Source organism: Rhamphochromis sp. 'chilingali', assembly GCF_963969265.1.
Source record: "Rhamphochromis sp. 'chilingali' genome assembly, chromosome: 20".
NCBI lineage: Eukaryota > Metazoa > Chordata > Actinopteri > Cichliformes > Cichlidae > Rhamphochromis > Rhamphochromis sp. 'chilingali'.
Window position 1 is genome coordinate 15,393,346 of NC_137947.1, and position 27,294 is coordinate 15,420,639.

The following is a 27,294-nucleotide window of genomic DNA, read 5'->3' on the forward strand; positions in this document are numbered from 1 at the left end:
TCACTTTGATCCACAGTTAAAGTAGGAAAAAGACATATTTTATTGCAGCCATATCTGATCATGAAATCTGAGATTCAGCTTTTACTGAGCAGTAATGAAGTCTATGTAACTTTTTAGATTAAAAATGCTTGAATGAGGGGGGAAAAAAAGTGCAGACATAATGATGCATTTTTTTTTCTTTTTGCAACACGTGGTTACTTGGTCAAGTATTAAGATATTTAATTATCTAGCACTGCAGTTAGGGAGCAATGTGGTGTGTTTTAAAAATCAGCCTGTTCACACACAATTTTAACAAAGTGAAGTGCAAGATAGTTAAATATCTGAGATATGTCACATGTAATACTTGGACAAAAAGATAGACTTGCAAGTGAGCTACATGTTTCAGTGTATTTCACTTGTGTGGCATCTTATTACAATGCTATTATAGACTATGACACTTTATGACTTGTAATAAATACAGTAGGCAAAGTGCAGATGGATATTTGATTGCATCAATGAAAGAAGAAAAAAGAGCTACCTTACCCTCCTAAACTCTGCTGACCCAAATATTATTCATACCCACTATACTTCAGCGCAGGGCTGGCACAGAAACGGCATGGCCCACAATGCTGTCAGACTGTGGAATAAGATTAAGTGAGACGGTTGTTCCTCGCAATGGGGACCCACCTTGTACTACACTGGGGGCCACTGGTCTACTGATGGGACAAATTGGGGGCCCCAATTTGTCTTGACTGGGGCCTGAGATTTTTGTCCCGGTCTGTGTGTAGGGATGGGCGGAGGAGCCTGGAGGAAGGCGGGGCCTTTGTTTGTTCGTGTCTCGGCTGGCAGGAACAAAGGGTCCGGTAGTAGTAGAACACAGTCCTCCAGACAAATGACATTTAAAACATATAAGCAGGAATTGCAAATTCACCAGAAGCGGGGAAGTAGCGGGAGTGTTTCAGTTCCCGTCGTCAGCTGTTTGGTTTAGGACCACAAGAGTACATTATCAGCGGCGGAGAATTCACCATCCAGCCGCTCCGGCTAGCAGCAAGGCTAGCTGGCTAGAAACACCGACCCGAGGTGTTGAGCAGCACCGCGTTTAGGTGGACGTTTCTCTGCAGGTAACTCAATCGAACTGCTATACCAGGTTAGCAGCATCACAGGTTCACAATATCCGCTGAAATTGATCGTAAACAGACACGGGGGGATAGGGAGCGGAGGGCGGTGATATTTAGCAAGTGGGTTAATAGCTTAGCAATGGCATCCGTTTTCTGCAAACGGTTAATGTTAATGAACGCGGCCCTGTGGTTCAGTTTACGCCTGGCCCGTGCTGTTAAAGTGGATGCTCGCGCATTTTTACAGGTATACTGCTCATGCATGTGAATACACGGAGCAATGAGGTGACACCAGAGAGCTGTGCAAATACGTTAGGAGTCTTGCACATAGCTTTGGATGTTTTATTGGCTGATGGCCATCCTCTGGATGCAGCTCTATTGTTTGCATTAAGCAGTTTGGGCGGACTGAACTGCATCAAAGTCCAGTTAAGTTAACCTTTTGTTAGCGTAGTGAAATATGCATCGTGATCTCTCACCTTGTTAAAGTTTACTCTGTTCAAGGATGCTTAAGGACTGTAGTCATTTGTCAGTACGTGACATCCTTTAACCTCAGGTGCCTCTGAGCCTGTCTTTTCGTGTTAGTAGTTGTTTACATGCATAAGGATCTAATGATCTGCAGGGGTTTTTTTTTTTTTAGATGGGTTAGTACTGCTGATTGAACCTCATATTTGTGTGTGTATTTATGTTAGAGGTGAGAATCCCCCATGTGTCAACATTTTTTTTTCCTCAGGGCCTTTGTTTTAAAATATCTTTGCATAATTTGATTGTAGCTTCATTGTAGCTGTTTCTGTTTTCACATTAAGGGTTGTGATTGAAGAAAGGTTGTTTTTTTTGTTTTTTCACAATAGAGATGTGATTTGTTACACTGGACATTATGTTTTGCACAAAGCTGTGGGATCAGCATCAAAATGAACAAAGGCTTATCATATGGGCCTGAATGCAGTCTGGGACTAATGGCTAGACTTGCTGGGGGTGGGTGTATAGGTCAGAGGTAATGTGTAGGGAACCATTGTTGGGTGGCCTTGAGCAAGATCAGCCTCATACTAATAGGGAGGAGAAGATGACCTACCATGACTCTTGAGAGTATACAGAAAGAAGGAAGAAAAGGGTGAAAGTAAATGGAGGAGGAGTTGTAGTAGTGTGTGGTGAAGGAGGACAATTAATGTTTTTCTCTCTCTGTTTGAACCTAACAATCACCATTTGAGAATTGGTGCACATGTAGATAACTCGATCAGTTCACAGAAAGTGGCAAAAATCTTACATTTACACCCCTCTATGGTTTTGGTTTGCATTAGCATGCATGGCGCTGGGAGTCGACGTTTCTCCCCCTGCTGGTTTTAATTAAGTACAGCCCCCTCTTTCCTATGCCAAGCAGACAGTGACCAACCGTTGTGCATAAATTGTAGGTCAAATTAACATTATGCAGGTGCCTGTTGGGAATACCACATTTACAGGCAGTGTAGGCATTGTTAAACAACTGGATACAAATGGGTTTTGCTGTTATTTAAATGTTGCTAATACCTGCCTATCAAAACATACTTTAAATTCCTCATGTTGGTGCCCCACTTCTGTGTCTGCTTCAAAGGGTAGGGGAACTGGAGGGTTGCTGTGACTGGCCGGTCTGACTCAGATTTCTAGGGGTTGTTTTCCTACAACCTGGGTATAAAATATCTTTTGAGACCCTAAAACTTGAAGCAGCTGTTTGTGTGGAGCCTTCTTGAGTAGATGTTTTCTCAGCACTGCCAGATTGTTTGAGCATGACTGTGTTATCTGGGCAGACAGGGGTTAACAACAGCCAGTGTAGGGATGGGGGGGGGGATGGGTATAGAAGAGGCAGCAAGAGGGGGGAGTCCAGCACACAGTGTAGAGAGGCATGGTTTTAGGTTCACATAGGGCTGTATGTTGAGAGGAGGGTCACCAGTAATGGTACAGGTGCCACAAAAATACAAAAAATATGCCAGTGGATCTGGTTTCCACTCATTTTGCAGTTTGTGTTTTCAGATGTCTACAGGTTAATAAATATACCCCCCCTCCCCAAAACAATCATTTGTTTTCTTGTCCATTTAGCAGATTGAAGGTGCATTAGATGATGAGAGCAGCAGGAAATTGTTATGGCAGTGGGCTTTTATTTGAACAAGTCTGAACAAAATCATCCAACATTAGATTACTGAGATGTTGCTGCGATTTGAATGAGCTAAATCCAAAGTAATCTAAATCTCCTTTAATTCTCTGCCCCCCCCCCCCCCCTCCTCCTCTGCTCCGGGGTTGTGTGCAGGCTGTTCGTCAAAGTCATTCAAGCTGTACTCTCCTAAGGAGCCCCCCAACGGCGGCAGCTTTCCCCCCTTCCACCCAGGCGCTATGCTGGACAGAGATGTGGGGTAGGTCTGAGCTGAGCTCTCAAGGGAAATTTGTGAATTCATTCAGCCAGTAAATTATGCCATTTGCTACCCTCTTGATGTCTTATCTTTTGACTTCTTGCAGGCTTCTTGTTTTTATTATAAAATCAGTTTTCTTGATGTTTACTTAAGAATATAAGACGTCTGTTTTTACATTTATTTATTTATTTAATTTTAATAATATGGAGAGGTTATGAAATGCAATCTATTTGCAGAATGTTATTAAAGGCATACATGCTTGGTGGAGATTATCAATATCTTTTTTTTTTTTTTTTTTTTTTTTGTCCTAGGCCTACACCCATGTATCCCCCCTCATACATGGAGCCTGGAATGGGGTGAGCACATTGATGCTTAAATAATTAACGCCATTTGATCCTGTTTTAGGTCAGAAGTCCTTTATATAGCATATACTGTTCAAAAATTTATGCTGCATTTAGTTTGAAGCTGCTCTTGGATTATTGCTTTTGTTTGCACTACGGGTGTAAGTGCACTGAAGCAGCCCCCACTGCAGGGTGTTGAATATCCCCATTTTCTGTTTCAGGAGACCCACACCGTATGGGAACCAGACAGACTACCGGATATATGAGCTGAACAAAAGATTACAGAACTGGACAGAGGTGAGAATCGTTTTGTATTTCACACAGTGTAGTAGCAACCCAACACAAACTGTTTCACAAAAACACAGAGCCTGTCTTTTATTTCCAAGCAGGAAATGTAATAAAGTCCTCGTAGAACTACATTTTGCAGATCCTGTAAACCACTTACCGGTACTGTTGCCCTATTTTTAGATTTCCCTCCCAACAGCTGTTGATGTGTAGGTAACCATGTTAGGGATTATGCGAGAAAATTAAGTCAGAACTCAGACTTGAGTTACATCCAGACTCTAATAGGATTATCTGATAAACCTGGCTAAAACATAATTGGAGTTAGGGCTGAACGATATATCGCATTTGCGATAATATCGCGACATGATCAAGTGCAATTTTCTAACCGCAAAGGCTGCGATTATACTGCGATTATAAGGCTGTCCAAATTACTACCATATCCCAGAATTCATAGCGCGGCCCAGCCAAACTCCAGTTTCCAGCAATGGCGGCCGCTACTAAGTTTTAAAATTACTCATACTAATCTTTCTGGGTCACAAAATAAACTTTTAACATATTTTCAGGCGAGAAAGTAGTTGTGTAAACATCAAATATCTGCTCGGTTTATCAAGATATCCCATATTTGCAAAAGTGCTTCGACGTTTTCAGAGGCGTCTGCTACCCACCAGCTCGACAGCTAGCCGGGAGCTCGAGGATTACTGATGCGGCCGAGAACGGCACAACTCCCGGCACATCATTTTCAGATCACCGCGGAGTTTCGCTGCTCGGGTTAAACGTAATATATAAGTCACTTAGACAACCTAAAAATGTTATTGTTGGGCTTTTTTCAGTGTTTTGTTTGTTCGTGAGTAAATCGGTTTGGCTGAGATTAAAGTTATTAGATTAGATAAAATAAAACTTTATTAATCCCCCGGGTGGGTTCCTCCTTGGTTTTCACACAGCTGACTAAACGTCAAACAGAAAACTTATTAAACAGAAGTATGAGACAGTCGAGAATTTACACCAGTGTCTGGTTATATTTTAGATAGCAAGAAGCAGACGGCTGAGTTTATTAAACTCCACCGAGACAGCGGTGACGCTAATCAGAACTAGCCTTCTGATTAGCTAATCAGAAGGCTAGACCGTCCAATTTCACGCCTTTAAACTTTAAAGGCGTGTTTGTGTGTGTGTTTATACAATTGCTATTATGTTTGCACTTTATGTGTAATGTTACTGACTGCAGAGATCAGTAAGATGTGTGTATTTTTTATTTATTAGTTTTATTTATTTAATATTATTTTTTAATTGAATGACTGTCTAGTAGTTCACAGATGTCGAAAAACTGAGTGTGGTAAAGCCACTGATTTTTTTTAATGTATATTTCTGCAATCTGCACATTGTACTGACTTTCATTTTAATGTTTACACCAGGGTTCCTTGTCAGCACTTTATGCTCAGATGTTTGTAAGCTAAAAATAAACTATTGTGTATGTTCAAATATACTGTTGTGATTGAAGAAGTTAAATAAAAATGTCAGTCATCAATTCATGCATCACCTCATGTCATCATAACAGAGGTCTGTCTTCCAGGAAAGAACAGTTTAAAATTAATGTAATATAGTATTGGCCATACTATATGATGTATTGCTTGTCTTTGTTTAATAATACAGAAGACAAAGACCTTAAAAAATAATCGCATATCGCATCGCAATCGCAATATTGGGGCAAAAAATCGCAATTAGATTATTTTCCATAATCGTTCAGCCCTAATTGGAGTACCAACTGTTTCTATGCCTAAACGGGCAAAAGAGTAGCCATTATGTGTTGTTACGTTGTGAGGCTGTTTGCACACTACAGGAAATGCTACAGCTGGAAGAACTACTGGAATTGAGTTTTACTTTCAGGAAAGTGAATTGTTGGGTTTGGTTGCTTATCCAGGAAAACACACTTTAACATTTATCTTTAAGAAAATGCTTAAAGCTGCTGAATGACTATCATCTGAGGTGTCACAGGGTGAGATTCAGGTACACCATGGACAGGTCGCCAATCGCAGGGCTTTTTGCGTGCGTTTCATTCTGTTGTCCTGAGGAGTAGAAAGGTTATAGGAGAGGTGCAGGTATATGAATTTCTAGTTCTTGTTTTTTTCAAATGGCATCTGTTCTTCCTTTTGAACATGACCTATTTTAACATAACTCACTGCACATTTTGAGGAATCAAAAACTGAAAAATGTTTCTTCTTCTGCTCATAGGACTGTGACAATCTCTGGTGGGATGCCTTCACCACAGAGTTTTTTGAAGATGATGCTATGCTCACGATCACTTTCTGTCTGGAAGATGGTCCAAAACGATACAGTAAGAAATATGTTTTCAAAGAAATGATAGCTGCTTGTCATTGAATATGTTTTATTTTAACACCCTACAATAATAAAGAGAAAACCCCAACAATCAGGTGACCTGCTTATGAGCAAGCACTTGGCAACAGTGGGAATGAGAGACAGGACAAAAGACACACTGTAGAAAAGAACCAGAGATTAATAATAACTAATGATTAAATGCAGAGTGGTTTATAATCAGAGTGAAAAGAAGTAAGTGAAGAGGAAACACTTGCTGCATTATGGCAAGGCCCCAGCAGCCCAGAGCTATTGGAGCATAACTAAATAGGATTGAGGATCACCTGATCCAGCCCCAAATATAAGCTTTATCAAAAAGTAAGGTTTTAAGCCTAATCTTAAAAGTAGAGGGTGTCTCCTGAATCCAAACTGGGAGCTGGTTCCACAGGAGAGGGGCCTGAAAGCTGAAGGCTCTGCCTCCCATGCTACTTTTAAATGTCCTGCTGTCTAAGAGAAGAGTGGTCTGTTGGGGTTGTACCGTATTATAAGGTTTTTATAAATCAGATGACGGCTTTTTTTTTTTTTTTTTTTTTTTAATGTCCTGTCAGCTTTAAGCTTTTAACTTTGGCACATTTTGTCTGCAGCCATCGGCAGAACGTTGATTCCCCGGTACTTCAGAAGTATCTTTGAGGGGGGCGCCACTGAGCTCTTCTATGTTTTGAAGCATCCAAAGGAGTCGTTCCATAGTAACTTTGTGTCTCTCGATTGTGACCAGTGCACCATGGTGACCCAGAACGGCAAACCTATGTTTACACAGGTAATGCCAGTGTGGATAATAGACGCACAATTGTCTCTGAACCTTTTGTTGAGATGGTAACCCATGATCTCTGCTGTTTGATTTAGATTTGTGTTGAGGGCCGCCTGTACCTAGAGTTTATGTTTGACGACATGATGAGGATCAAGACGTGGCACTTCAGCATCAGACAACACAGAGAGGTCCTACCGAGGAGCATTTTGGCTATGCATGTGAGTTGCCGTGTAAACAAGCCCCTCTTTAATACTCAGATTCACGTACCGTGCGTGCAATTGGTCATTACTTGTTTGTTTTTCCCCCCTATCCTCCAGGATCCCCAGATGCTTGATCAGCTGGCTAAAAATATCACCAGATGTGGGCTGTCCAACTCCACGCTCAACTACCTCCGTGTAAGCAAATTTCCTTCTTGATCTTGTTCTTTTTTTTTTTCTTCTTTTTTTTGGTAACATATTGGTGAATTATCTGTGTTTGGAACAATCTAACATCTATCATTCAACTTTGGCCTCTCTCGTCTTCCCTTAAGCTATGTGTGATATTGGAACCCATGCAAGAATTGATGTCTAGGCATAAAACCTATAGTTTGAGCCCCAGAGACTGCCTGAAGACCTGCCTCTTCCAAAAGTGGCAAAGAATGGTAGCGCCTCCAGGTAACGCGTTTGAAATAGCCAGTGGCATTTATGATAGTTACCCTTTCAATTTAAGCTTTGAAGCACCCATACTAAAATCCAGCAGCTGCTGCGTGATAGTTTCTTATCTGTAAATGACCTAGAAACTAGTGATTTATAGAGATTTATGTGAAACATGTCTTTCTGTGCTTGTAGCTGAGCCTGCCAGACAAGCTCCAAACAAGCGGCGGAAAAGGAAGGTGTCCGGCGGGAGCACCGTGAGCTCTGGCGGAGGCAGCAATAACAACAGCAACAGTAAAAAGAAGAGTCCAGCCAACAGCTTTTCACTCTCCAGCCAGGTACCTGTAAGCATTACATCTACTTGACTTCTGTCTGCACCTCCAAACTTCAGCTGAGCAAGGCATGGGGGGGAAAAAAAGGGTGTAAGGGTTGGAAAGAAGGGCAGAGGGGTCAGAAAATTCTTTGTATGCGTATATTGGGTGGGAGCTGGGGTTGCTAGCATGTTTAGTTGTAGTACCAGGTTTGGGTGGAGGTAGGTCAGGGAGGCATTTGGACTCGGAGTTTGGTGGGATTAGGTTTTTGTGTGTGTGTGTGTGTGGGGGTGTGTGTGTGTGCGTGTGTGTGTGGTTTTGTTTTTTGTAATTCTACAGAGGATAGATTTAGGTTTTAGACCCCCTCATGTGATCCAGTGATGGGCAGTCCCTGGTCCTCTAGGGCCACAGGTTAAACGGTCTATCATATAGAGGAGGTACAACTGACCTCCGTCTCTGCTTAATATATTTTGGGTCTGTGGGGTAGGGTTAACCTTGCTCTGATTTCCAGTGGGATAGTTAGGCTTTCACTCTAAATCTGCCGTGTTATCCCGGTCTTAGAGTTACCACTGAGTCTATCAGAGCACGTGATTTCACACAGCACTGCTTGTTTGACTGAGCGAACGAGACCCGAGGTGGAATGAAAACCCCCGTGATGCAGCACTCAAGGATCAGGGATGCCCACTTCTGGCCAGTAGGAAAGGCTTCTCGACCCTGGTTCTCGGGACAGGGAGTCAGGGCCACATGGACTACTTAAATGTCTGAGTAGATGACCTGAACACACATTGTCCAGTTGTGATTTGGTTCAGAATAAGAGGACACTAAAATGGAAAGCTTTTAATACTTGGGTTCCCTTGATTTCCAGTATAATGACGTTCATAAAACAAATAAATGTAATGCTGGAATTGAGCCCAGTCAGATTGCACCTAAAGCAAAAACCAAAACGAAATGAACAACTACAGAGTTGAGTTCAGGGTTAGTGACCCATGCGTGCAGTCATTCCGCGCACCCCCCTGTATTATGGGGATAATTTGTACCGGCCCTTGCTGTCCCCTTTAGGATGTGATGATGGTGGGCGAGCCCACTCTGATGGGAGGGGAGTTTGGTGACGAGGACGAGCGTCTGATCACGCGGCTGGAGAACACGCAGTACGATGGGGCGAATGGCCTGGAGGATGAGGACAGTTTCAACAGCTCACCTGCACTGGGGGCACACTCGCCCTGGAACAACAAGGCACCCTCCAGTCAGGAGAGCAAGAATGACAACTCCCAGTCGTCCCAGTAGACGAGGGGGGTCCCAACTCGTTTTGTTTTTGTATTTTTTTTTCTCCCCCCCCCAAAAAACTTACTGGGATCCACCTGAGCCAACATGCTAGCAAGAGGGGTCAGGGAGGGCGGCTTCGAGCGCTTATGTTGAGTTAATTTTTATTTGTGTTCTTTCATGATAAAAGGAGAGTGGGTGGTGAAATAGATTGACCAATCGAGCTTATTGCCGTCACACAAAGGCCAGTTCAGCCACTCTACCTCCCTCACATGATCATTGGTGCTCAGCCTTGGCCCTAGTCTGCCCGGCTACAACCAGTCCTCTTAGTGGTGTGGTGAGTCTGGCGGGCTGGCAGTGTGCGTGTATGTGTGTTTACCCCCCCACCTCCCTCGTCCCGCAATCATCGCTCACCACAATGTTTGAGCCAGAGTTGGCGTGTCCGGTTGTCCGAGTGCTCGCAGCGGCGCCCATGTCAGCGGGTTCTTGTTCCAACCTCGGGTCTCTCAGGCGTGCGTTCCCGTCAGCCTCGCACGTCACTGTTTCTGTTGTGCTCATGTCACAGGGAAGGAATGCTTAGCTTTTATTTGACATGTTTTTGCAGGCTGCAGAAAACTGTGTGCACTCTTAGTATCAAAATTCAACGTTCGGTTTTTAAAAACTCAATTATTTGTTTTTGTAGGACCTGGTTGGAACAAAAACCTGTACAGTGCCGGAGCTTGAGGACCGGAGTTGAGAACCACTACGCTAAATCTTAAACACACACAAACACTGACAGACACACACCCATACACATACACACACATGCAAACACGCACACACTCACAGCAGTGCGCACACACTAACACGGTTACCTTACACCTTCAGCATAAAACGTTGAGGTACTGGAGAAAGGTGGTATGCAGCGTGTCTGGACCAGAGCACCAGGCGCTAACAGAAGTGTGTTTTTATTTTCTATGTTTTAGACTTGTTTTGATTTTGTTTTGTTTTTCAATTTTTTTGTAAACAATTTCTAAAAATAAACAGACAAGCAAGCCAACAAAAAACACCCCAGAATATTCTTTGCACTGTTTTCCACTATTAACGGCAATCTATTTTTCTTATGAATTGACGGTGTATTTTTTTTCCTTTTCTATTATTGCTAATGTAAGAACTGTAAACATCTGAAACCTGCAGTATATTAATGTAGAAATATTGCTGTTAGATCATTCTTATTGTGATGGTAAATAACTTTCATGTAAGTCTATCCTTGATATGTCATCCATGTGTCTCAGACATCCAGCTGTCATCTGGCCCATTGGCTTCAGTGCTAAACAGGCTGGAGACAACAGGGCCAGTGCTTAACTATCTGATGCGAGTTCAGAGTAGCACACTGGAAACCAGTTTCCCCAGGTAAATTTCCATCGAGCACCTGGTTCACATCTGTTGTCTTATCATCGCAGAACTGTTTGCTTTGTCTTCAGATCTCTATATTGGGGTGAGGGTCCTCTATTCAAAGAATATAATGATAGAAATCAAATTTGCTACTCAAATATTTTAAAAACAACTTTTGATGGGGTTGTAAAATAAAAAATAAGACTTTTGTATTAACTTAAGCTTCCCAGAAATGTTTTTAAGTACAATTAAGAAAGCTGCAGACCAAGGAGCTACATGTAAAGATTCTTATACTGTTTAAACGGCGCTGTTTTATGTTATATAATGAATCATTTGTTGGCTTTACTCCTCATGTTTGTGTCTGTGCTTGTATATTTTTAGGTAGTAATTTCTGTAAAAGTTATTCTATGTATTCCTCCCTAGAACTATGAGATACTCAATCTAATGTAAAGAGATGAAAAACCTCTTAAGTTTTTTTTTTTTTTTTTTTTTAAAAACGTGATTTTTAATGGTACAATCACTGACTTAAAAAACAATTTTTGCCCGCATTTTAGGAAACTGTATTTATTTTTCTATGTACTGATGTTCTGTTTAGGTTGAACCCACCTGTACAATATTCATGATGATATATGGAGGAATTTGTGGGGCTGCTGAGTCAGTTAATGCCAACGGAGGTCATTCTGTTGTGTTTCTTACGGAGATGCAGTTTGCACATTGTTCTGTTGGCTCAGTATTATCGAGGAGGAATTTAAATGCCATCGAGGGTGTGGAAGCGTCAGGTGTATTTGAAAACCAGTAAATGGCAACGGTGACAGAAAGTGTTGACCTCAAAGTCATCCAGTTGTATGCCTCAAGTTCCTTAGATGCTGGAAATGTGCCACAATGGTGCGACCTTTATTGAAATTTAATAGGATTGACCAAAACCTTTTAATTATAATACTTATGGTCTTGTTTTTAGGCTATTTGATGTCTGTTTTTCAGATAAATGTTAATATCTGAGAGATGAGTTTAACAAAAAAGGAAGGTTGACCACTGACATTGGATCTTACCCTTGGGGAAGTTGGTCTTAAAGCTGTGGTGTCAGGGTTTGCAGAGAAATAGGGAAAAAGTTGCCTGACAGCATCACCCAGATGCCGGCTAACAGCTGTTGCATGGTAATTTGTAGACTGTCCAGCAGGGGTCTCACAGAGCACATGAGTGCGCAGCCTGCCAGAAATTCCTCCATCGTTTTTGGCTGAAAAGCCATCTGTAAATCTACACTAGGCTGCAGGCTATTGTGTTGAAATCCTTATTCATCGTCTCCAGCACCCCTAGTCTACTTTTGTGGTGTTTCAGTTCAGCAGGCAGACACAGAATTGAATCTAGGAGCAACTTATCAACACCCTGTGTTTTCTGTTTGGGAAATATAAGGGTGTATGAGACAGAGATGAAATGGCAATGCACCCATAGCTGGCTCCTGTAGCACCTCATCATGGGGGTGGTTTTATATCTATATTTTTTTGCCAGGTTTCTGTCATTGATAATTCATGTATGGTATCAATAAAGATGAATTTTCACGGAAAAATGTGGTTGTCTTTATTGCTGGTGATAGAGGAAGCTCTTTGGCGTTTTGTCACACATAGGTGACCGCACCCACAGCAAATCATCTGCAGCCATCTCATCTCACCGTGTCCCTTAAACCCGTCTGTCACACCAGCTCTGCATATCCGCCATAAATGTTCTCTGTGGTCTTCCCCCTTTTTCCCCTCAGTTGCAGCTCTCGTGTCACCATACTTTTTTCCAATATCCACCATCCCTCTGTCTCAGCCTTGCCTCTGTTTGTCTCTAAACCACTTGACCTGATCTTATTTTCTTCAACTTTTCCATCTCCAGCTCATCCTCCTGTCTTGTTAGTGTCACTTTTGCTGCTATCCTCCTTTCACAAGTCAACACAAACCCTCCATGGCTTTGGATGGGTGACCCCAGGTATTTAAACTCATCTGCTTTCACTACCTGTGCTCCTTGTTTCTTCGTCGTTACACCTTTCTCCTTCTAATTCACACCCATGTGTTCAATCTTGCTTCTTAGTCATTCCTCTTCTCTCAGGAACTACTACTCTCACTACATACCCTCTGGAGACTCCTGCCTGACCTCATCTGTCAGCCTGTCCATCACCTCGCAAACAAGAAGGGGCTCAGAGCTGATTCCAGATGTAATCCTTGCCCCACCTCGAGCCCGTCTGTCACTCCTACCATACACCTCACCACTAACTCCCTGCCCTCGTACATGTTGTGCACCACATACTTCTCTGCCACTCTTGACTTCCTCATGCAGTACCACAGTTCCTGTGTTGGCACCCTTTTACATGCTCTTTCTCTACATCCACTAATGCACTAATACTCCCTCTGACGTTTCTCTATACTTCCCCATTAAAGATTTTTCAAGCAAACATCACGTCTGTAGAGCTGTTTCTTGGCATAAAGCCTTACTGCTGCTCACTGATCACCTCTTCATAACTTACCTTCAACAACTTTTTCTCACAACTTCCTGTTTTGTTTTGTTTTTTTATTGGCTGTATACCTGCTGCATTGCATGTTAGAGAATCACCCACAACAAATAATAACTTCCTCAAAGCAGGATTTATTTTCCTCATTTACAGTTTTTGTTGTTGTGCTTTGGAAGAGTTCCTTTGCATGATGTACAGTTCAATATAATCCTTATTCATCTTACATAGCTGCCCTTTAGTTAATCCACTGTCTGAAATTTAAAAAAAAAGAAGAAGAAGAATTAAAATCGTTGTTTCCTTCAAACCTACCATCTTGCCTACTTTCTCCTGACTGTCTGCCCTTGGTAAACATGAGATTTGAACAGCAGGTGGGTGCGGTCCACTATTGTTTATTCACAGGTTATGGATATGTAAAATCTCTGTGGTAATACATACTCTTTAAAATCACTTGCCTCTGGAAAGAAAATTAACGTACAGACGAGCAGAATGGGTGCACAAGAGTTTTCTTGCTGAGACAGTGTGAAGACTAATATGAACAAGACACAGCAGCACTTGTTTTGAGTTTATAAATGCCAGATTATCCAAGCTGCATTTCCTGAGGTGAGTCATCTCTCTTTGTTTTTCCCCCCCCCCATTTTAAAAGAACTTCTTCACTATTTCTTGATTTCTGATGGCAGAAATTGTCAAAGTCTGTGTGGCTTTTATGTATATGTAGCCATAGTTACCCATAGGTTACCAATTAAGTAAAGATCGGCGCATGTCTTTGTTATTGATAACTGGCAGAAAATAAACTTAAGATACTGTAAAACAGGTTAAACAGAGAGTGTTGATTACATATTTAATTTTTTAAAGTACATTCAGTTTTGTTGCAATTTATCCTGAACTAACAAAAACTTCTTTAGTCACCAAATCACCCCTATGTTCACAAGCTGAAAGGAGAAGAAGGATCATGAGCGCTGACATAATAAACAGGATGAGTCACTGGTGTTGCCTTATCATTCACTGAATTCTTGCTGGTAAATGGAACATGCTGCCCTTATTGATGAAAAGTACTGTTATGTTGTTAATCTGCCCTCTTAGTTCTTGTTTAACTGAGAATTACATGACCTGTGATGTTATTTCAAGAGCACACAATTATTAAGGACAATCAGCAAGTCAAAGCACTGCAAGGTGTTGATGTCATCCTTGTATTAAAGCTACCTGACAGGGTTATAAACCGGAAAACCTAAAATTTTAGGTTATAGTAAAACACCTATAAGCAATCAGCAAATGATTGTTGACGTTGGACAGAAACTCTTTGAATTCTGTTTGCATTATGGAAATTAAATGCATTCCTATTTTACAATCCTTTCTTCGTTCCATGAATGCACCTTCTAAACAAGAAATACCCACCTCAGAAAGGTTACGCTTTGTTACACAGAGAGGGAAATGTTTTTCCTGCAAAATGTTTTAGAAAACGCTGTTGATTCTTTCCATGCAAAAATGTTAACAGTATGATCACAGTGGGGAATTCTACCCATGCAGGTGTGTAGTGGGACTTCCTTCTTGTGCAACTGTAAATAGTTTGTTGTCAAGTGTTGCTCAGTCTGTGTAAAAATTGTCCTGTCTTGACTTGTTGCCAACTCCAGACACAGTATCTTTTGACCAAAGTGAAAGTAATTTGTCAGCTGCTGTCAGTAATTTGCTCGATGTTGAAATATTTTGGAGAATTTTTTGGCAGGCTTTAGTCATTTTTCTTTCTTATCCCAAGCATGTCCTTTCCATCTTCCCCTACATGTTTGGGCTTTGCCCTTGCTTCCATTAAAGCCACACCTTGCGTTTCATATTGCAGATGTGAACTGATTCACTTGGGAGTGAACTTGGGTCGACGATGACTTTCTGTGATAAATAATTTTCTAATTTTAACACATTTTCTTGAAAACAATTTTGTTTTGTTGGTTTCTTTAGTTTTTCGCCTGTCTAGGCGCCACAAATTTAACTACAACTATACATGTTAAGAAAACATTTCCAAAACAAACAAGTCTGACATCCCTTACATGCATTTGAGAATACAGGAAACAAAATTAGTAAAATCTATTTTGTTTACCCCTATTATGACTCCTCCTTCCCCCTGACACACCACGCGTCGACCCTCCCTTTATCCCTCCTTCAGTCTATAATTTTACCTCCCTCTCTTCTCAGTGGCAGTTCTCTGCAAGTCAGCACACAGTCCACTTGATAACAAGACTGAGCATATTACATTTCTTTTGTGGGATTGGAGAGTCTCCTACTAATTCACCAGAGACTAGAGCAACTCCTCGGTCCTTCAACGCTCAAGCCAAGAAAGGTATGTTTTCCAAATGACAAGATCCAAATGATCTCTCTTTGTCTTCTGCTTTCACACTCGGCTTCACTTTACGCTTCTGTTACTTCATGATTTTTACTCTCTTCACTTTGACCGCACTTTGTTCACATTCTTACTTCAGCTGCTGTTTAGACGTGGAGGACATGCTCAAACTCTTCCCAGCTGAGTGTCAGTATGTAAGGCAAATATCAGCAGACTGATAAAAGTGACGCATTTTAGAACGGGAAAAGAGAACTTTGTATTATCACGATAATATAATTTGCTTAAAAGAGCTCCACCTTCACAAACATTACAGTCATATTCAAGTGTTGCATGTGAGTTTCATGCATTGAAAATTGTTTTTATTCCGCTTATTCCTTTTTACTGTCTCCTGCTATGAATGACAAACATGGTTTAGGGTTAAACAGCAAGGATACAGGTACATGAGTCACATACCTATTTGTGTGTTTACACTATAAACATAGCAGGGACCGATTCCATGAAAGTATTCAGGCTTCATCTAATTTTTACCAACTTTTCCTGTGATTATGAAGGTCACTCCTTTGGGTCACAATTGAGGGTCTCTCGATAAGTATAGAATAACACAGAATCCTAAAGGGCACTGTTCTTATCAGAGACCTACATGCACTGTATTCAGATTTCCCATTTTACAAAATGCCAGCAGTGTTTTTTTGCTTTCCCATTTCCTGGCTGTAACAAACTGTTCTGTTGTCTCTTTGTCTGTGTGACTCAGTCTGTGGCTTTATGCGTCTCTTCTTCAGTCTCTAATTTTTCTGCCTTGTGCGGATGCACCATGGTTTTATCAGTTTCATTGTGTTGTTTTCAGATGCTTCAAGGAAGAGCTTGCGCCATGAGTTGAGCTCTCTGTGGACCTGCCTTCTCCGACTGCTTTCACCTGCAAACATGGGGTTATACGGGAACATGAGGAACTTGTGCGGAGTAGTAGGAGTGGTGCTGCTCGGGCTCAGCCTGACCCAGCCTGTCCTTTCTCAAACTAGCTGTAAAGCAGATGTGGCCCCACAGAATTTTACCCAGCCTCACTACCACAATACAGCCAAAAATAATTCAAAAACAGGCTTTATGTCAGCAATAGTCCAATCCTTTCTCCACACAGTTGAGCCAAACGCCTTTTCTTCAGGTCAGTATCACCACCGACCTTTACTGCCTTACTTCTTCATGTAGCAACATGTCGAGCTACACACGCACAGAGCAGACAGGAAATATTCAAATCACAATAAAATCCTTTGGCTTTCATGTTCTGCATGTCGCAAAATTTCCCTGTTTGGTTAAAGGTGACACACTATTACCCTGCACTCCTGCTCCGTGCTACAAAGAAACTAGACAAAAACATGATGGAATTGGTTAATCAGTAAGAAGTTAATGGGCATTCTTGCATTTTGCAGAGTGAATATTTAACCTTTAGGTGCTCTGTTGTTTGTAAGGTCCCGTATCCTGGCTCAGACGTGTGTGTGTCACATCTATTGTCTGTCCAATTGCTCCATAAACCTGTGTAATAATTTCTATGTAGTATTGATTTATGAAAAGAAGGCACGTTTACACGAAAGCCTGCCTTTCACCAGTTCAGACTGAATTTAAAAGCGACGATTATCAGTATTAGTATTAGATATGTTTATTGAGTAGATTTCGCACAATGACCACTTTAATCATTTATAAAGAGTCCGCTGATTTTTCCATCCTCATGAGGTCACCAGGGCTTAAACAAACAGCGTTTCATAAAAAAATAATAACTTAATGTTACGATAAGGATAAAATGCTGAACAGGGTTCTTACTTAGGAAAAAGCGATTAAGCCAGTGGTTATCAATTGGCAAATGTTTTATAAAATGCAAATTCATTTCAACATACTAAAGGACATTTAACATTTATCTGGTCTCCTGATCGACATGTCTTCTCAGTCACCTGTGCCTGCTGTTGTCCCTGTCAGACATTAAATGATAGGTTTTGTATTGTTGTTTTTGGTATCTAATGTTTTCTGAAAGCTAGACTGGTTTCCTGGTCACGGCAAGATGCAAGGTGTCAGGTTTCCACTTTTACAATGAGAAAGAATAAACGCGTATGCAGAGCGAAAGACATATTGTCCTTCTAGCCTTTGTACAAATTGTGTGGATGACTAGGACAGAAACCAGCAGCATAGATTTGTATTGGCCACTCATGTACTAAAAAAAAAAAAATGTTTCTCTTTAATTTCTTTCCAGATTTGGTGGTCACGGTAGTCAAAGAGTTCCAACGTGGGCCGCCAGATCAAGCAACCATCAAAGAAGTAAGGCAGTGTACATGATTTCCACATATTTTACTGTAAACAGGAACTTTGTGCTAATAATAATAGAAAAGGCCACTCCGTCATTAGAGCTCTGACGGCTGTTATATGAGACTGTCTCAAAAAAAATCCCTTTGTGTTTTGTTCCAGTCCATTAAATGTACTAAAGCTCTTTGATCCACTTGATTGTGGACTGTCACCACAGTAAAGTAAATCCACAGTGTACTGATGTCTCACAGGTATTTGACGTCACAGCTGGCCACAAAGAACTGCTGCAGTTCTGCCGTCTTGGCTTTGAAACTGATATTTGTGACACCTTAACGCTAATACATATCGTTTGTATGTGTGTGGGCATGTTACGTGTTCAGATCCTGGTGCACAAAGTGGGTTTCTTGGTGTGTATTGCCATCGGGATCCTGTACATCGTCCTCATGCCCATAGTTGGATTCTTCCTGGCCTGCTGCCGCTGCTGTGGCAACTGCGGTGGGAAGATGTACCAGGAGCAGTCATCCTCCATTCACTGCTGCAGGAAAACACTCTACTGGTGTGCATTCGCCACCACCATCATTATCTTGTGAGTGTGTGTAGGCTGCTCTTGGGAGGTTTTGACCAGCGTAATGATGATGTGTTATCTGAAATTAGCAGTGAAGACAGCTTGAATGCACACGGCTCACTGCATCGCTCAGATCAACAATACGTTGGTGACATAAATTTAATTGTGTTTGTGTCTGTATGTGTTTTGCAGAGCTGGGAATGTCTGCATGTTCAGAAGTAACGAAGCCTTCAAAGTGAGCGTGGACAAGGGTCCAGGGGAGCTGATAAACACTATTGAAAATATTAACACCTTCTTCACCAATGTGCCTGAGGCAAGAGAACATTTCTGAAATGTGGAAATGCATTGTGACAGCATTTATTGGTACCGGCTGACTAACTGCTCTTGAACTTTATTCTTAACCGTAAACTGTTTTGTTAGTTCCTGTTACGGATTATTCACAGTAAGTGCTGCTCTCCTGCAATCCCTCTGCAGCTTTTGTGTGAGATGCAAACAGACCTCAGTTTTGAAGTCAGACCACTGATTAAATACCGACTCCGTTTTCCACATTGTCAATATACTTATCTGAAGTTACAAGAGACTGGGAAAAGGTTGGATGGAAAATGGGGCTGTTTGTTGTTCGTCACTTGCAAAAGCTGCTATGTATGATCAGCCAATGTAATCAGTCATCTCTGTTTGTTGTGTTGTGAACCATATCTTAAGTACACAGTCTGAAATAGTTCGTTTTTACTCCATTTCCAGCAAATTAACAGTGTTGTGGACAAGAGCAACAAAACTGTGGATGAGGTTAAAAAAAACCTGAAAGGTAAGAAAAAGGAACTAACAATGAAGGAGCAGAGGAACAACTATTGTACAACCAAACTGCTGCAATACATTTCCCACCCTTGTCACATGTTTAACCATTTCAAAACATGTTTTTCTGTCTTAGACATCGGAATCCAGTTGGGATCAGCGATCCAGAGTAAATTCAACGGTACCCTGCACAGAGCGTTGCGCTCCGTTAAACTTCTGGATCAAGGTATGAGCCATATCTGCATGCTGAGTCCTGCATCAGCGTGTTAATGAAAGTTCAAATGTAGATACCTGTCATGAGATTGGCAATAACAAAGCCACCCCCACCAAAAAACACAGTGTACAGTTTACTGTAAATGCTTTTCACCTTGGCATCCCTTTTATCTAGTTTTCCCTTAAACCTTTGCATTTGCTTTATTTACTTAGTTAGCTTTTTTAGTTTCTTTTTTTTAGCTAAGAAAAAAACAGACACAGAAGTACAGAAATAACAGTGCAAGTGCAATGCTTTGACTAGCTAAAAGAATTATGTTACATATAAGGTTGTTATAGTGAAACAAAACTAAACTAAAAACTAAAACTAGCTGTGAAACTAGCTTTTAAAAGGTTTTTATTGTAATACTTGTACTGATTTTCCTAAAGCTTAACCCTGACACATGCCCCTCATAGAGAAATAATTCAAAAGATTAAAGCTAACACCGAAACTAATAAAAAAGGAGAAAGATGCCCTGGAAACTAACTGACACCAAAGAAAGTGAAAAACAAAAATTCAAAAGGAAATCAAAATAAAAACTAATTAGATAACACAAAAATATAATAATTCTGGTTACATACTGATTTACAGGCTGACATTTTGAAACTTGGACAGTCGCGAGGGAGCCACACCCAAAAGCGTACCCTGCATACAATTAAAAAAAAATCTGGCCTATTAACTCTAAATTGGTTGAACAAAAAAATATCAAATATTATGTAAGACTTCTCACATTTTTGCAAGGAATTAGGAATCTGGAAAGTTTTCTCATAAGATTTCACACAATCTCACTTCTTTTTGAAACGAGAAACATCGCCCCCTGCTGGTCATTAGAATTCTGGCTCAAGGCACTTCCTTACTAACTTCACTTTTTAGACTCAGAGATTATAGGTTAAAAGCTGTGGATTTCCCAATCATACTGCTTTCTAACCCTTATATGAACTCTAATGATGTGCGTCTGCTGACAGTTTGGGTTAAAAAAGCTTCAAAACTAGTAAATAATCATATTTGGGACACAGTATACAGTATATAATAGTGTCTGGAGTGTTCCTCAGTCAGCTCATCCTTTGTTAGAAACCTTTATAGTTTATCTAAAGCATCTACATCAAAATCTCCTGTGGCTTTCAACAAGCAGCAGTGGTGAAGGGTTATCCTATAAAGCTGAAACCTAAGCTGTGGACATTCCGGTTCTCAGCAGCTCATTTGATCAGACTCTTTGTATTAAAAACATTTCCAGGGTGTCAGCTCAGAGACACGGAGGCTCTGAATAGTATAAGGAACCTAGATATGTTTGTTTATTAATTTACAATCGTTTAATTTTAGTATATTAGTCTAGACACCGGAATATTCTCTTTTAAGGATCCACCTTTTCACTATGGGAATTTCAGCATTTCTTTTTAGCAAAAGCAGCTGAATCATTTGTTGACACACTTCTTTACAGAGCACATCCACTCTTAAAGTAACAGAGAGCAGGCTTAGTGCAGGATTGTAAAAAGAGGGTGGGTAAACAAATGTTCCTGTTGTTCATTGACTTGGCTTATGTGAGAATTTCCCATGAATTTTAGCTTCTTATATAGCTTTTACATTCAAAGGAAGGTAGCAGGGACACCCCCCCCCCCCCCCCTATATAAACAGCCTTAGATGAATATTTATGTAGTGTATAAACACACACATAGAGACTAATATTTGTGTATTTGATTCATACGAGCAGAGATTCAAAACACCAGCCGTCAACTGAAGACGTTGAACTCGTCTTTGGTCCAGCTGCAGTCCAGCGCAGACCGCGTCCAGGCCAATATCACTGCTGTGAAAAACAGCATCAATCAGACTTTATCCGATTCAAGATGCCAGAACTGTACCACACTAAGCCAAGTACTACAGTCACTAACAGTGGATACCACCATTGATGTAAGTACAGAGTTTGTGTTAACAAGATGACTCATTCCTGCTTTGTTGTTTCTTTCTGAATGGATGAATTGGTTCTGATTGACAAAGGCAAAAAAAAGAAACAGCTTCTGAATGTCATTCAAGGAAAACATGAGTCAGGTTCGACTTATCTACAGACAAAGAATCAGCCCTGTTAGTGGGTTTTATAATATATTATAATGAAGAACCAGGAAGAATCATTTTATGCAATCAAACACTGTCTGATGTCAGCCTGAGACAATGTGGCACATGATCATTTATGACTTTGTCTGAACAGCTGATCTGTCCTCTGTCCATCTGCTCCATGACACAAATGTTGGTTTTGCTGCAGTTTGCTGCCACCTTGTGTTAGTTTGAGGTCTGACATGTTGTTGCTGATAAAAAAAAAAAGGTTTGTTGTTTGTGTCTGTCATTGTTCTCTCTAGACTCGCGGCTTGAGCAAGTTTCAGTCCGCAGTGGATAAAGCCAACCAAGCTGATCTCACATCCCAAATCAACAAGGTGAGTGACATCTGCAGACAGAACAGCCTCAGAGAACACATCTGTTTTTCTCATGAGAAATGTCAGTGTTCCCAGCACACAGGCACACTGGTATTGTCTGGTCTTTGAAGGCTCACAAGGGAGTCTTGAAACAGTGAAATAGGATAAAGGGGCCTTCAGATACATTGTTATGCCTATTATTTCCTATGGTTTGCGCCATGCGATGAAAGACTTGCTGTTGCATTGAGCAAAGGGCAGTGCTGGGGTGCTGTGATGTACATTTGCGTGACCAATAGAAACAAGAATTTGGGGCATTTGCTCAGCTGAGTGTTTCATATATTGCGCACAAAAGGAAAAGAAGCCAGAGGGTGCCTTACAGACACTATACAGACACTAGATCTTCACATGCAAGCACATGCAAAGGCTGTAGTTTTGAGGATTTTGAAGATTGACTTTTTCACTGAAAGAAAGGCAAATTCAATATTCACATCATTTTTAATGGAGGCATGTTAACAATATATTTAAACTATTTACATGATAACTCAGGTGGAGGAGTATTTCCAAAACATCCCCCAGACGGTGAACAATGAAACCAACAATATAGTTCAAAGTGAGTAAATGCTGCGGCTGTTGTAACAAACTTTCTGAACTAACTTCATTTTTTAAATATGTGTACTGCATGTGTTTGTGTGCATTACTGAGCTTGTGTGTTTTATTAGGCAGCACCAAACAGCTGGACAGCATACAAGCACAAATCAGTCAGTTTAAAAATTACTTCCCTGTATCTGCGCTGACGGATGTGTCTAGGACACTGAACACGACACAAACTGAAATCAAGAATATCTTGCCACAAATCAACAACGCCGAGTTTATCAGGCAAGAACCCCTGAAGTGCAAACTTGCTGTGTAATCAGTGGCAGAAATACCCACGACTCAGTCATCATGTGTGCATACGTCTTCAGATGGAGCGTGTGTGTGACCCTATGCTGTGTGGTCCTCCTGGTTGTGGTGTGCAACGTCCTGGGTTTGGTCCTGGGCCCTCTGGGTCTGAAACCAAAAGAAGACCCTATGAAGCGCTCCTGCACAGCGAACTGTGGAGGCATCTTCCTCATGATGTGAGTACTGGCTTTGAATGTTGGTTTCATGCCGAGGGGCCTGGTTCTTCTCTGACCTCTGACCTGGATGTATTTGCAGGAGTGCAGGTTTCAGCTTCCTCTTCTCCTGGCTGTTCATGATTGTAGTGATAATACTTTTCTTGGTGGGTGAAAATGTTTACACACTGGTCTGCCGACCCTGGAACAATGGACAACTGCTAAAGGTAGCGATATACACTCACACATGTACCTGCAGATACATGTACAGTGTATGTATATATATGTATGCTCTTCTCTTCTGTTCACAGTTAGTTGATAGTTCTGGCTTGATTCCATTGCCGCAAATAACTTTGTCTTCAGGAATGAAAATGAACATCAGTATCTCTGATATCTACAGGTATGTAATGCCAGATATACATGTTCCATGTAGTTTTTTAAAAAATGCTTAAGCAATAGAGCTAAAAAAAAAAAACCATTATGAAATGATTGGAGTCAGTAAAAACTGCAAACTGTGGATCTTGAGAAAAACTTTGGGATATATGAATAATGCACAATAAGCAAAATTTTGAAATACAGTAAATTTCCTTCTAATGTCATAATATCAGAGTTACAGTAGAGTCTGTGCACTTAAAACAATGAGTTAGTGACACTAATGTTATTGATGCTGTTCTAAAAATACTCAGCTCCTACTCCAGAAAATCTGAGGTATTACCAGTCGTAATAGCACCGTGACTCAAAATGGGAAACTTTAAATGGGCGTAATTCATGAAAATCATTTTTAAAACCCTGTGGCGCTTCAATCACATATTGACTGTTTTATTTAAACACAGTAGTTGTGTACAGAGTCAAAATAACGTGTCGTTGGCAGTACTACACATTTAGCCCGGTCCCCCAAACATATCTCTCTGTTTAGGAAAATGAATTCAAATGTGCTTCTTTAAAACTTTCATTCTGATTAGCAATTTTTTTTTCAGAAACTGTGAGGAAAACCAGGCTCTGTGGACAGCACTCAATTTGTCCCAAATCATAGACCTTGGCAACCTGCTAAACGTGTCAAAAGTGAGCTTCCTTGCCACCCTTTCAAACAAATGAAGACAACCCTATGTGAATTAAGCATACCAGATTGTTTTGTTATGCTGACTGGATCAAAATGATGAAATACATTTTTTCTCTCTCTCCCTGGTCACCCGCAGTACACAGGAAGTGTCCAACAGGACTTTGAGAACACAAATATCTCTCTGCCCTCGGTCGCTTTTCTGAGTGATGACATTAAAAACCAATTACAAGATATCTCCACTGAAGCTAAAAAATTTGATTTCACTGCTATCATGCAGCAGGTATGCCTTTTTTTGTGTGGATCACTAACTGTCATTAGATGATTGTGTGTGTACATGTTAAAGTAATCTTATTACTTATCTCCCTCAGATGAACGCCATTTCCAGCATCAATCTGAATACAACAGCAAATAACCTCAATAGTTTAGCTGATGCTCAAGTGAGTGGAATCTTTTACACTTTATTACAAACTAATGTGACTTTGATTTATGTCCTAACCAAACCAACCTCTGGCCTGTTTGTAGCCTGATCCTGATATTAAACAACAATTCAAAAATGAGGCTAATATTGTCAGGATGATCCAGGCTGACATAGACACAAATATCAAGCCACAGCTGGTAAGTTCTGTTCTTCCTTTCTTTCTCTCCTTATCTCCTTATTCTGGGAGTTGTTTTATTCTTTTGTTGGTTATCGGAATTTAAAAAGAGAAATCGACTGCTTTTGCCCATAGACAAATGTGAATTCAAGCCTCAAGGGCCTTCAAACCACTACAGACAAAGTCAATGTGAGTATGCCCTGAGCAGTCAAACGCAGAACTCATTCTCTCTATTTTTTCATTCTCATCCTCTTATATGTTTTAAATTTATTTTTCATGTATTTATTTTTTCTCATGCTTGCCTTTTTGGCTCTTTCAGGGAACGGTGGAGGAGGTGCTGAGCAATGTGCAAGCAGCACAAGACTTTCTCAAAACAAATGCAACTCGGATTGTAAAGAATGTGAGTAGAGGCACGAGTCACATGAGCTGGAAGAAAAGTGCTCCATGTGGTCGGTCAGTTATTTAGCCACTGGCAACAGGGGGGGAGGAGGTGCAGTGAGTATTGATGTGCTGCTTGTAGTGGAAGCAATGTTCTTACTAGTTCCACAACCACATGGGTTAGGGTGGACATAGCAACTCGTTGCCTTGAAGATTATTTCTAAGCGCCGTCTTTTGTCATGTGAAAGTTGTCTTAGGAGCCTTAAAAACAAAAACGGTTGCTTTCACTGTGTCATAGAAGAAGGTTTAAAAAAATAGCCCAAACTAGCCCTGCAGAAACCACATTTGCTTCCTACCTGAGTAAATAAGCGACACTGGCCTTCAGTTTAAGAGATAAGGCTGACACTGTTATAATTATCATCTATTATCTGTAAATATCAGCTGTCTTCCCTAAACTACCTGTCGCAGTCAGTTTAAATTCTGCCCTTCTACACTGAGGACAAATTCTGAAGAAAAAAACCCGTTCAGGGCTATTTCCATCACAGTATGATGGACCCACTGATCCCTCATGACCTGTCAGTGTAAAGAAGGGAGAAAACACAAGGAACTGACCCCATTTTTTTGTGCCCACCTAGGAAAGCAAAACATTTCTGGACTGTCAGCTGCATTACTTCATTGCTTACACTGACTGGGCCAAACTCATGGTAAAGTCTAACCCAATCTTTGCCTGTACTTGTTGAAATAAATGCCCTGTGCTTGTACAGGTGCCGGAGCTTACCTTTTCTAGTGTTAGTAATCTGTATGCAATCTTCCCTCAGATCACGCAGCAGGTGGGCCGCTGTGGGCCGGTGGCAGGAGCTTTAGACTCTGTTGATGTCATTGTCTGTGCATACATGGTGGAATCTCTGGTGAGGATCACATCTTCCACCTAGCAAAATACACCCTGAAGAGGAATATAAATTTAACATAACTAAACTTTCATTTGCTGTTTTTGTTTGTATTTGTATGAAGCCTGCATGGTCTTATGCTGCCTGTTCTCTCTTCAGAATGCCTTCTGGTTCAGTTTGGGATGGTGCATAATGTTCTTCATCCCCGGCATCATCTTTTCTATCAAGCTGGCCAAGTACTACAGGAGAATGAAGGAATCGGATTTCTTTGAGTAAGAAAAAAAAAGCAAAGAAAATGCACGGGTCAAAATGACGTGACAGATTAATTTGACGGTGGTTGTATGTGTCTGACTTTGACTCTTCATGTCTCTTTTCAGAAACCACATTACCGTGAACCAGATCCCGCGGGCGCAGATGAAACAATGAGAAAGATGGCATTCTCGCAGAGCTGCTTTAAAAGACTGCAGGCGCAAATGTTGCTTTGCCTTACAAACTAAAAACATATGGTGCACTCAGGCACAGATGTGGCATATTGTCACTCTGATGAAAAGTCTGAAAAATCCAGTTTTCACCACAAGGTGGAAACTCAAAAGCAACTTATGAAATGTCCTACACTGCACATACAATAATGTTTCACACGGCATCTTTAAAATAACTCAGGGGTACACAGGGCATAAGGGAAACTGCAGGGATTGGTTTTATCATAGCAAATTTAAAGTCCTGTATTACAATTAGAGTTTTTATAAGTTTTTCAAGTTTTTATACAGGTTTCATATGCATTTCATATGTGAACAGAGCTGCTTTATACATTTGCATGAATGCTGGTGTGCAGCTCCATGAATGTGACTCTAACGTGTGCCTAATCATTTCTAACTCAGTTATAAATTGTAACTGAACTAATGCTGAAAATTAAAACCACAACACTTGTGTTTTTGCTAACTACACAGAACCACTACATTTTTTGTTTTGTTAACATTATGTTGCTGTGAACTGATTTTGAGAGATGTTTTGAATTTATGCTGATTTATAGATAGATGTAGATTTATGGATTTGTAATCGATACTGTTGCTACACAGCACTTTATATCATCTGTTCTGCTCGAACATGATTCAACCATAGCTAATGTTTCTATAAACTGCTAGTTTAACAAGTTCTCTTTTCTTTTTCCTTTTTCTTTTTACTGGTCTTTATGTTCATGCTGACTTATTTGACTCTCTTCACAAACAATTAAAAAACAAAACAACAGATGATATGATCTGATCATATTTACACAGACCCACTGATTATATAGCATTGTGGATTGTTTAGGTTGATGACTGGTGTGTCTTGTGACCATTCGCAGACATCTACTCACTCGTGTGACACAGGATGGATTACCATCAATGAAACTGGTTT

General features: G+C 40.8%; 2 protein-coding genes across 5 annotated transcripts; both read left to right on the top strand.

Annotated features, from left to right (window-relative positions):
- The first annotated feature begins 797 nt into the window (after nt 1-797).
- ldb1a (LIM domain binding 1a) lies at nt 798-12,351 on the top strand. Of its 4 annotated transcripts, none has more exons than XM_080869105.1 (11): nt 798-1,100; nt 3,370-3,472; nt 3,781-3,825; nt 4,032-4,107; nt 6,322-6,424; nt 7,047-7,219; nt 7,306-7,428; nt 7,528-7,605; nt 7,740-7,863; nt 8,038-8,186; nt 9,213-10,089. In XM_080869105.1, the coding sequence occupies exons 2-11, from the start codon at nt 3,453-3,455 to the stop codon at nt 9,435-9,437; spliced, it is 1,116 nt and encodes a 371-aa protein (XP_080725231.1). In that variant the 5' UTR covers nt 798-1,100; nt 3,370-3,452; the 3' UTR covers nt 9,438-10,089. The 4 variants fall into 4 exon arrangements, with proteins under 4 accessions (XP_080725231.1, XP_080725232.1, XP_080725233.1 ...); XM_080869106.1 differs by having other exon boundaries at nt 8,038-8,180; XM_080869107.1 differs by lacking the exon at nt 9,213-10,089 and adding an exon at nt 10,096-12,351 and having other exon boundaries at nt 800-1,100.
- A 3,108-nt stretch (nt 12,352-15,459) lies between these two features.
- prom2 (prominin 2) lies at nt 15,460-27,144 on the top strand. Its single transcript, XM_080869397.1, has 24 exons — nt 15,460-15,598; nt 16,443-16,754; nt 17,832-17,896; nt 18,262-18,467; nt 18,639-18,759; nt 19,188-19,251; nt 19,375-19,464; nt 21,197-21,393; nt 21,837-21,911; nt 22,437-22,500; nt 22,610-22,766; nt 22,853-23,005; nt 23,085-23,208; nt 23,293-23,381; nt 23,959-24,043; nt 24,178-24,321; nt 24,410-24,478; nt 24,564-24,656; nt 24,770-24,823; nt 24,954-25,034; nt 25,648-25,716; nt 25,831-25,920; nt 26,059-26,171; nt 26,277-27,144. The coding sequence occupies exons 2-24, from the start codon at nt 16,520-16,522 to the stop codon at nt 26,323-26,325; spliced, it is 2,487 nt and encodes an 828-aa protein (XP_080725523.1). The 5' UTR covers nt 15,460-15,598; nt 16,443-16,519; the 3' UTR covers nt 26,326-27,144.
- The last annotated feature ends 150 nt before the right edge of the window (nt 27,145-27,294 follow it).

Excerpts from the sequence above, each read along its gene's own strand:
- ldb1a (XM_080869105.1), top strand. The coding sequence starts at position 3,453 with ATGCTGGACAGAGATGTGGG. Across the intron at positions 3,473-3,780 it reads ATGCTGGACAGAGATGTGGG|GCCTACACCCATGTATCCCC; the intron begins GTAGGTCTGAGC and ends TTTTTGTCCTAG. Across the intron at positions 7,606-7,739 it reads CCACGCTCAACTACCTCCGT|CTATGTGTGATATTGGAACC; the intron begins GTAAGCAAATTT and ends TCTTCCCTTAAG.
- prom2 (XM_080869397.1), top strand. The coding sequence starts at position 16,520 with ATGGGGTTATACGGGAACATGAGGAACTTGTGCGGAGTAGTAGGAGTG. Across the intron at positions 16,755-17,831 it reads GCCAAACGCCTTTTCTTCAG|ATTTGGTGGTCACGGTAGTC; the intron begins GTCAGTATCACC and ends ATTTCTTTCCAG. Across the intron at positions 24,322-24,409 it reads TCACTGCTATCATGCAGCAG|ATGAACGCCATTTCCAGCAT; the intron begins GTATGCCTTTTT and ends TATCTCCCTCAG.